We start from the raw sequence: 10,675 nt of genomic DNA on the forward strand, positions 1-10,675 counted from the left end.
AAAACCTTTTGCGAGGGAACGCAAAAGAAAAAAAATTCCCCATGTCCCCTGGGGGGCTCCGTAGTTTTGTCCCTATTCTCAAGAATCACTGATTTACATGAAAGACGATTAAAGTTATAAATTCAGAAAAAATAATAATGCAATTTTAATGTTTTGAAATCTTAATTATTTTCCCAGATTATTGTGATAAGCTTTTCACAATGAAAGTCACATAATAATATTAACGACAGGTGATTGGTCTATACCTAAACCGCTGAGCAGGTTAAGATTTGAGAAACGAGCCCAGCACAGTCCTGAAACTGATCGACTGTGCAGGTAGCTCAACATTAGGGCGATGGTAAGGAGCCCTCCCTCCTCAGAGACATGAAACCAAAAGCTGAATCATCAAAAATACCAACAGGCACATAGAAGAAGATGGTCAGCAATTATAAGGGTTTCATTCTTGTAATGCTAAAAAAGCTTTTGCACCGATTATTGACAAGAATATACATATTTTTTTGACGTGATCCTTCTGCTATATTGAAATTTAAAACAGGCACATTATTTTCTGGTCTCATTTTTGGGTGATTTCTGAGTCACTCAATCTTGACTGTATCAAAATATATTTTATTACTGACTGCATCAAAACTTTCAAATACAAAAATATTCATTTGGTTACAGGATTTTGAACTTTTGATCCTTGATAGAAAAGAGTTGTGGTTATTTTTTGATTTCCTTTTGTATGACTAGTATGTTTTTAATGTTTGGTCTTTTGTTTGGCATCCTACGATCAATAATAATTGTTGTTTTATATTAGACAAACACTAAAGCCCTTCAGGAACATAATACTGCTTGTATTGCATCAGGTGAAAACATTTAAAACCTTTTATGGAGAACTTTTGATGAGTTCATTATTGTATAGAAATCACTAATCACATTGACCTTTTCTCAAAAGTCAAGAGCAACCTGCTAATCTCCCTATTGTTGGTTGCATAATCAAGAAATTTTGAGATGATATATACATAAGGTCATACACACAAATTATGTTAACATGCATAACATTGGCAAAAAAGTACATATGTAGAATTTGTGTTTCTAAGTCACTTTATTGACATATTGAACCACAATAAACTGTTGAACATTTTTTTCATATACTTAAGATATCATACATTTTAACATTACAACATGCAGCAATACATGGACGAGTTTGAAACCCCGTCGTCCTGGTAATACGATTTTTGAAGAATGTTGTCAGTGAGTGGTCCAGCCAAGACGGACTTCATTTGATAGAATGGAACAGTTTGTGAGACACCTATAAAGAGAGGAGGCAGAAAATTTAGTCTGAACAACAAAGCTATACTCATTGCAAGGAACACATAACTTTCTTAAACGATTTGAAGGAAATAAAACATCCATAACAAGAATGTCTGTAAGGCAGAAGGGTCTTGTTCTGGCAGAATGATTCAGCCTCTACACTTTCATCTCCTCTAATTACCTCAATCTATTTTAACCTTTAACCATTGCTTCATTTACTTTCTCTTGGAAGCAGGAAGACAAAACTTGAATCGCTTTGTTTTGGTGAAAGCCACAGATTGACATTAGTCATACTAAAATTCCAACTTAAGGATTAAGCTAATGTATTCATTTTATTTAATCATCTTGCTGGTCAATGTACTTACGCAATGGTCCCGAGCATGGAGGAAGTCAAACAATTCCTCAGTACAATCCTCCTGTGTCTGGGACCGAGAGCCAACTCTGGTCTCGCACAGCTCCAAACGTTCCTGGGTGTGAACGCAGTGCTTTGTCTCCTCACACTTCTGACGCAAGGTCTCTAGAGGGTCCTGTAACAACAGTGTATATAAATCTGGAGCATTTCATAATTGTACAGATGTTAGCATTTACTTCTTTCCTTGATACAACAAGGAAGTCGGGATCTAAGCAATTGGAATTTTAATTGATAGAAATTATATGCTTTTTTTTGTGTACTGCAATTAAATTCTAATTAGGTAATCTGCTATTGGCCTGGTGTTAAAACAAGCTATGCAATGCTGGCTATAATCAATTATTAGTGATTAAGCCTCAAAGCATCAAACTGGCGCATTGAATATAATATATCACGGACAAACATTAGGGACTGTGAAAAGTTTAAAGCTTCAACCGAGACCACGCCTCAATAGCTAGGTGTCCAGACTTTCTGTAGGAAGCAAATAGCGTGGAACAAGAGGCTGGTTTTTACCAAGATAACCTTGGTGCAGCAGTATTATCCGAAAATCATGTAAATGCCAGTATCTACTATGAGCCTGTTCTGCAAGAACATCTTCCAAATCGTCAAGCTCGAGTGAAAGGAGGAGAGCGCGATCCGCACCGAGGTGATGGATACGATGCTATTAGAGCGCGATCCCGGCCGCGCGCCTTTTTCAAAATCGTAACTATAAAGCTGTCTGTTATCATTGGTTTCGAAAAAAAAAATCTATTTATGATAAATAAATAAACGAGGCGTAGTTAATTAGCGACGCAATTAGTTTATTTATATATAAAAATATTTCAGTTATGGATATCAGAAAAACCATGTAATTAAACGTAATGAATGCCTGTGACAAGGCTATTTCTGGTGGAATATATGGAGGTCTCTCTGCACGAAGGCAGCAAAAATATAAACAATAAAGCAGATAATCCTATCTCTGTGTTTGTTTATGCCTTCGCGCATGGTAAATAAATACATTTTAAAAAGGTCTGAAAATCCTAAGTGGCACTTAGATAAAAACAACTCAAAGATAAATGCTGCTGACTCACCACCATCTCCTCCTCTTCCTCCTGAAACAGACAGAATCAAATCAATGGCATCATTCACTTCCATTCATCACCTAACATTTTTGTCCAGATCTGCAAACCTTTCTCTATAATAAATACATTTTTAAAAGACGTATACTCGTATTGGCCTAGAGTGTTTTCGCATCAATGAGCCCGAACTTAATATTAAGTAAAGGGCACTAATATCAGCGTTAGCATTGGCTAACGTTGATGTTAGCATTGAAGCTAGCTATCTTGGCTGTGGATAGTTACATTTGTACAAAAAGTCATCAGCGATGTTCTTAATAAGAAATGATTACTAACATCCTCGGGTTCTCCCTTCACGACTGTCTTCTGCCCGAAAACCATATTTGAATGTTGTATTCTTGATTGCCTGTCAAAGGACACCTCAGGTCAAATCAACTAGCCGGCGGTTGTTGAAAACAAACACTACGTTTCCGGTTCCGGTATTTTCAAAACAAACTTTCAGTGCTTCTTGGTTGTTTACTTAATTATTATTATTATTTAGTGAAATCAGTCAGCAATAAACTAAACAGATTCACAGGGACATACACATTATTTACAGTCAACTTTTAAAATTATCCTTCGGCAAAAAAAAAAGAAAAGAAAAAGCAAGCATACATGGTCAAGAACAAGCTTACTGCTGCCATCGTGCGTTATAAAGTGGTACTAAGGTAGCAAAGATTATGAGTGACAATGGAGTGAAATTAAGAGTGAAATTGTTTTGAAGGGAAGTAAAACTATGAAGTGTTTAAACTAAGTATTGTTTTTATAATAATCTAGTAAATATTAAGAAAAATCATAGAGAATGTGGTTTGTTTATTCATAATTCATTGCATTTATAACGCTTACAAAACTTTGAATGCTTCTTGTCAATCTCTGAGCATCTTGCAAGACACCTCTGCTGAATTGCACACAAGCTGGGTTCCTGGTTCTTCTGCCTTTTCATCATGACATGCTTAGACCTAAAAACAACTCACTAGAGAAATGATGACTAAACCTTCTTAGACAAGGGAACTTTGAAGCTGGAGATTTGACTTCACAGCAAAAATCTGAATCCACTCTCTCCATGAACTCTACATTTTTGATCGACAATAAAAAAAAATGAAATTTTATTCTAAGTCAATACATACATTAAAGTTAATCAATTACTACAGTGTGACACCTTTACTTTCTACATAAAGCACATAGAGATCAGAGTCTGTTGTAATAAGTAATTTATTTCCACAGAGTCAACACATATTGATCTGTACCTTTACAGACGGTACAGAGCAGAAAGTTTTCTTCTTCACACAATATAATTTTTTTTACTTGGAAACAAATTAAAATCTTACTGACCGTCCACGTTGGCAGAATGAATTTGTTTTTTTCCCTATTTGGTTTCTTTGTTGATTGGGATTTAAAGAGTCTGCTGCTGTTTGCAGTGGTTTTCATCATCACTGCGGATTATGTTAAAAACCGCCGACCACTTGGCTTCCCTCCAGGACCCAGAGCTCTACCAATTGTGGGAAACATATTTACATGGGACCAAAGCAAGCCCCATGAGAAGCTGATTGAGGTATGGAATAATCTTAGACTGTAACCAAACAGTGCTAGTTTAACAAGTATTATTTGTTTGTTTCCCTCTTACCCAGCTGGCAAGGACTTATGGAGATGTATACAGTCTAAGATTTGGTCAGAACTGGGCAGTGGTGTTAAATGGATTTGATGCTTTGAAGGAAGGTTTGGTTGTAAATGGAGACAGCATGGTGGACCGCCCCGAACTTGCTTTGCAGGACGAAATAGGAGGCGGATTAGGTAGGATAAGGATCCTTAAAATTAGGCATGAATGTGCACAATTGCAATTCTTAATACTCACCAAAAACATATGTATATTATGTGTTGTAAAATTGGATCAAATAAATACAAAGCATTCATCAAAGTTTCACAAATAATAATAATAATGATCATTATTATTATTATTATTATTATTATTATTATTATTATTATTATTATTATTATTATTATCACTATTATTATTATCACTATTATTAGTAATAGTAGTAGTAATATTACCTTTTTCTTTGTCATCAGGTGTTATATTCAGCAATGGAAACATTTGGAAACAGCAGAGACGCTTTGCACTTTCAACCCTCAAATACTTTGGGTTCGGGAAGAAGTCTCTTGAGCCTGTCATCCTGGATGAATTCACACATTGCGCAGAAGAGATCCGAGGGTATAAAGGTAACCCATTTAGCGTTCGGAGACAGTTTCACAAGGGTCAGCTGCTCTATTCACTTGACATTTTTTCTGCTAAATTCTGAAGGAAAGCCTGTGAATCCACACCTCGTTATCAACAATGCTGTCTCCAACATCATCTGCCAGCTGGTCTTTGGTCACCGCTTTGAGTACGGGGATGAGAAGTTCATGAAACTGATGCTGCTGTTTGACAAGGCACTCCAGATTGAAGCTTCCATTTGGGCACAGGTACTTCATTTTAAAGCTGCTGATGAAATGCAAATGTTACCTACCAAGACTGAGTACAGGTAACACATTCTAGTTAGTAGTAGTAATTATACGAGTGGTAGTATGTTACTGATACGTATATGCAATTGCACATGCTGTAAGTGTGCCTACAGCTGCAGGGATGAACACGAGAAAGAGAAAATAGTGTAGTAACATTTTAATGATGGTCAGCAAAAGTCAGCTATAACGTCTACCACTTCCTATTAGTCCTGATATTAATTAGCCCAGTCTGTCCTTTCAATCTATTCTTCTGTTCAGCTCTACAATTCCTTTACTCTGCTGATGAGATTGTTGCCAGGTCCACATCAGACCGTCAAGCAGATCTGGGACGATGTGAAGAAGTTCATACGAGAAGAGCTGAACCAGCACAAGAAGAACTGGGATCCCTCAAACAGCAAAGATTACATCGACTGCTACCTGCAGGAGATTGAAACGGTGACTGATAAATACATTTGTTGTAGCAATCAGTCCTAGTGCAGGAGCACAGATCTACTTTTAAACGTGTCACCATAACTTTGAGCATTGCCAGACTGCAACCTGCAATTTAATCATGTTCCAGATTTCAAACAGCTCACTTGTACATTCCTAAAATTAAAGATACAAGTTTGATCTGGGTGGATGTTGCTGTACTCTTGTTGTTTTTTTCCCCACATATGTCCACAGAATAAACCGCAGAATGACAACACATTTGATGAAGAAAATTTGATCATGTGTGTCCTGGATCTGTTTGTGGCTGGATCGGAAACCACATCCACCACCCTGCGATGGGCATTTCTCTACATGGCTAAATACCCTGAAATCCAAGGTGCAAAAACTCATCCAAATAATGATCCATTAGTAACACACAAACACCCTAAGTCCCTGAGTTTCTATGTTGCTGAGTTTCCGAAAGTTACATCCAACAACCTGAATGTGAATTTTATTTGCACAGAGAAGGTCCAAGCAGAAATAGACAGAGTAATCGGACAGTCCAGACAGCTGTCTATGGAGGATCGTACCAACCTTCCCTACACAGATGCCGTAATCCACGAGATCCTCAGGATGGGCAACATAGCCCCTCTCGCCTTGCCACACTCTACCAACAAAGAAGTCCAGCTAGGAGGTTACACCATCCCAAAGGTAACTTCTCAAAAGGCTGTAGTGAAATTTTATGTTACAACCCTTATGGTGTAAATACTTTCATTTCATATTCAACAGAAAGTGCTGATAATCCCGAATATAGCTTCAGTGCTGTTTGATAGGAAAGAATGGGAAACACCTTTCACCTTTAACCCGGGACACTTCCTGAACGAGGAGGGCAAGTTTGCAAAAAAAACAGCTTTCATCCCTTTCTCTGCTGGTAAGAAGTCTAAACAGCCACACATTGTGTTTCATACCCTATAATGCATGTTATAGGGCATTTCATACCCTATAACATGCATTATCTTTTTTTACAAGCACAAACCTCAATGTTTCTTATTGGAATTCCTATATGACAGATTGACAAATATGGCATATTATTGTAAATAAATATATATATTTTGTGTAGTCATATTTAAATGTAGAAATGTCAAAAGTGGTGTGCATTTGCATTCAGCCCCTTTTACTGGGATACCCATTATTAAAATATATGCAAAAAAGGTGAAGACAGTGAACACAGGTTAAAGTTGTGAAGAGGTTTAAAGCAGGGTTAGGTTTTATCAATTCATAGAAAACTATCCGCTCATCACCTACAAATGGAAAAATTACAGCACAACTGCAAAGTTGTAAAGACATGTTTGCCCAACCCATTATTCAGATACTTAATTGCTGCTCAAACATCCTCAAAGATCATTTGATGATTGTAATGATTGTACTTTTCATCATGCACTAAGTTTGTATGTTTTATAATTTATATTGCTGGAAACTGAGAAGGGCATAAACGTTCCGTAGAGTGATTTGGGTTTTCTATTAATTTTAGAAGATTGTGTACTGACACCGGCACCGCCTCTCTAATTTTTCTGTCTCAGGAAAGCGTGTGTGTCTGGGAGAAAACCTGGCCAGGATGGAACTTTTCCTCTTTTTCACATCCTTCATGCAGCACTTCACTTTCTCAATGCCGGCTGGAGTAAAGGTTGTGATGGATTACCGTGCAGGAGTCACTCTGGCACCAAAACCATATGAAATATGCATAACACCACGCTAAGACCACGTTTTCATTATTTTAAAGAAACGCAGGAGCAACAAACATACCTGCCATCCCCTCCTCCCCACAATCATCCCTACACAAGTCAGAGTAGTCAATTTCTGCTGCATACTGTGAATTTTTTTTTTTTTTTGAAAATGCAAAACAAATCAATGACTACACCTAGGCTTTCAGAGGCCACAAGCAACTCTTCTGTTCAAAGATTTAAAAAAAAAGACAGACGTTTTATGAATGTAAAGGTAGAAAAACAAAAAAAATTAACGTATGTTTCAGAGAGAGAAGATCCAAGTGAAGGAGAACCCCGTCAGCATTTTTTAGAGAAACTAATAGGGACATGGCAGTACAGAAAAGGTTTGCATAGCTGCTTCATTGCAACAGATCTAAAGGAGTCAACATTTAACATTAATTAATTATTTGTATTAATACAGTGTATTTTGCTTATTTTGGTTTTGCAGTTTTAAATTGCTTGCTTGTTGTGATTTGAAGCTCTACTGTTCTCCCAGAAGATATTAAAAAATGTATTTGCTTTACTTTGAACTGAACCCACTACGTTATTGCATTAATGTCTGTTCTCCATTTCTTTTAATTTTAATTTATTGTATTAATCTTCATTTTAGTTTATGTTTTAAGCTTTGTTCAGGGTAATTCATGATGCTTTCAAAGAAAAACAGGCAATAAGACACATTAGAAACACATAATACTTTGGAAATTTTGATTTTAGAAAATAAAAAATTAAGTGCCATATAAAAGTAACATTATGTGGAAATACAAACATATGCTAAATGGTACATAACAGAAAAAGATGGAGGGAATCTTTCCGTTTACTTGTGGTAAACAGAAAGATTTGCAGTTCAGATTTCAACAGACCAACATTTTCTAAGTAGGTTTTCACGGAGTTGGTTTCAGGAAGGAAGGTATAAAGAGCACCTTCCTTATGGTCCAGGTTTAATTATGGTCCAGGAAACACTGAGTGAACAGGTATCTGATGATCTCAGTGATGTACATTTTTTATACCTGACCAGTACCTCTGAAATACATTTAGGCCAAAATTCATTAAGTGCTTTGTAATCCATTGAAGCAATTTCACATTTACAAATCTTGAGCAAGGTCTTGCTTTTCAGTCCTCTTTCTTTTTTTTTTTTTTTTTGCCTTCAACTTGTCGTGCAGAAACAATGAGCCTAGCTCAGCATGCTGGCTCTGTCCTGTTGTGTCAATACCACCAACGGATGAATACATATAGATTTGGCCCAGCTCTGAATTAGAAAAATGACCTAAAATGGTGTTTTTTAGACCCAGCAGTTTAAAAAAAACTGCATACGTTACCATGGTTACTGACCCTGGTAAGTGAAGCAGCTTCAAGATTGATTTTATTGAAATTCCCGAACTGACTCAGACTGACTCACTAATCCTGCTACATCCCCCTCAATAAGAGTCGGATGTTTTTAGCATGTATTGAAAAGTATACTTTGGCCCTTTCTGCAAAAAAATCTGCAATAGCTGAAATTATCCCTTGGTAATCTATTTAGGCAATTACTGTCAAATACTAGAATTTTCACCTAAATGAAGTGCTTATCAATCCAAACCACCCAAGTATGGAATAACACAAATTCAGCACTGTTGGTCATTCGAATGAAGCCCAGAATTATACCAGTTCTATGTTTGTCCAGTTTATGCCCATTAATGAATAAAATATTGATTACAAAATCAAGCAAGACCACTGTATGACTAAATGAGGAGAAACTGTTGACAATATGTGTTTATTTTTGAACCGCGTTGGCAGGTCGTTGCAGCCTGGAGAGATTCCACATGATGTCACTCGGATGAATTTTCTGCAGTCGGTGAATGTCTAAACAAATATCTGCAAACTCTCTTTCGACGTTGCATAATGGAGAAGTACTTGCTTGAATCGACCATGAGCTACTAGCTATGTTGCTCAGCAGCACAGAGTGCGAAGATGTTTTGCATCCCCTTTAAACGACGGAAGGTATAGACCTGATTCCAGGTGTTGGTTATCTGCTGATTTGACTTAAATCCCTGATTTACACTTGATTTGATCTGAATTCATTTGTACTTGTTGCAACTTTTTTTTGTGAAAAGATACGATTATCCTAGTTACAAACCTGTTTTCCCAACTTTTAAACAGAAAAAACGTCAAACGGATGCATGTGGAGATGATAAAATCTCTTCTCTGCAGAACAGGTAGTACTTAATGTATTATGACAATCCTAACTTGTTCTCTGATGATTTTTCATGTTATTTCATTTTCCTGCAAATAAAAAAAATACTTTTAGCATTTTATGACCATCTTGACTTGTTCAATTTTATAATTAAAATGTGAAATTCACTGTCCATTGTTCTTAGGAGACCAAATACATTCACCTATTTAACCTTTTATTGCTAATATCAGCTTGCAGACAAATGCACCATTTCCCAAAACCTCCTGGTGGCTCTGTGTTCCTTATAAGAAGGTATGTTTGCCAGAGCAGATACATCACACAGAAATGGTTGTAAGTTATGAGACTCACCACTGTCTGACGAAGTTCATGTGTTCTGAAGAAAAAGAAAAATAAGACCCATTTCAATCAAGATGTTGTCGAGTTTTCAATTTCGTCAGCCTCAGTGACAGAAAAGAGGTAAAATACAATTTCAGTCAAGTTTTAATTTTAATCATTTGTAGTTCTATTGGTGCTATTGCAGTGTATGCTGACTCATGTTTCCTTTTGTCACTAGCTCCAGCACAAAGTCACAGGATGCAGAAGTTAGTGTCGGGGTCTGGGTATATCCTTCTTCTGACAGTACTCTATCTACTTATAATGATTACGAGACTCCAGATTCGGTCCAATCACGCTTCACCGAAAAAACGTATGAATCTGTTTAAGTTATTTTCTCCAGATTCAATTAATTTCAAAGGAAACTTGACAAAAAAATGCTCAACTGATGTTGAGTTATTTTTCTATCATCCTCAGAGTGAATTGATAACTTTGTATCTTGGTTTCTGGACATACTCAGTTTTTTGTATATTTTCTTCATCAGAACAAAATCCACTGAGGAACTGGAAAGTAGTGAAGACAAGGATCTGGATAGTTCTCCTGCAAATTCCACAGAAAGAGAGATCCACACTGCAATACCAAGACACCAGTGATGTCTAGTTTAACAAAAATACTTTATTTGCAATATATTTACACACACATATATATATATATATATATATATATA

The 10,675-nt window shown here is 36.5% G+C and overlaps 3 protein-coding genes across 3 annotated transcripts in view; 2 read left to right on the forward strand and 1 right to left on the reverse strand.

Moving 5' to 3' along the window:
• Positions 1-1,065: 1,065 nt before the first annotated feature.
• Positions 1,066-3,232, reverse strand: uqcrh (ubiquinol-cytochrome c reductase hinge protein). The gene is made up of 4 exons (XM_015058919.1): positions 3,094-3,232; positions 2,773-2,793; positions 1,659-1,820; positions 1,066-1,291 (listed from the first exon to the last, which is right to left on the reverse strand). Exons 1-4 carry the CDS (start codon positions 3,136-3,138, stop codon positions 1,259-1,261), a joined length of 261 nt encoding a protein of 86 aa, XP_014914405.1. The 5' UTR covers positions 3,139-3,232; the 3' UTR covers positions 1,066-1,258.
• Positions 3,233-4,032: 800 nt separating this feature from the next.
• LOC106963807 (cytochrome P450 2J6-like) lies at positions 4,033-7,989 on the forward strand. Its single transcript, XM_015058909.1, has 9 exons — positions 4,033-4,348; positions 4,425-4,587; positions 4,864-5,013; positions 5,096-5,256; positions 5,554-5,730; positions 5,959-6,100; positions 6,227-6,414; positions 6,493-6,634; positions 7,284-7,989. Exons 1-9 carry the CDS (start codon positions 4,145-4,147, stop codon positions 7,457-7,459), a joined length of 1,503 nt encoding a protein of 500 aa, XP_014914395.1. The 5' UTR covers positions 4,033-4,144; the 3' UTR covers positions 7,460-7,989.
• A 98-nt stretch (positions 7,990-8,087) lies between these two features.
• LOC106963801 (ubiquitin carboxyl-terminal hydrolase 37-like) overlaps positions 8,088-10,675 on the forward strand; it is an 11,786-nt gene continuing 9,198 nt past the window's right edge. The window contains exons 1-5 of the mRNA XM_015058896.1: positions 8,088-9,443; positions 9,603-9,658; positions 9,867-9,927; positions 10,016-10,092; positions 10,190-10,321. Coding sequence (XP_014914382.1) covers positions 9,414-9,443; positions 9,603-9,658; positions 9,867-9,927; positions 10,016-10,092; positions 10,190-10,321 — 356 coding nt within the window. The 5' untranslated portion in view covers positions 8,088-9,413. The remainder of the gene's footprint in view (positions 9,444-9,602; positions 9,659-9,866; positions 9,928-10,015; positions 10,093-10,189; positions 10,322-10,675) is intronic.

The sequence above is a fragment of the Poecilia latipinna genome, unplaced genomic scaffold (assembly GCF_001443285.1).
Source record: "Poecilia latipinna isolate Pla-1442-1.1 unplaced genomic scaffold, P_latipinna-1.0 Scaffold64, whole genome shotgun sequence".
Classification (NCBI taxonomy): domain Eukaryota; kingdom Metazoa; phylum Chordata; class Actinopteri; order Cyprinodontiformes; family Poeciliidae; genus Poecilia; species Poecilia latipinna.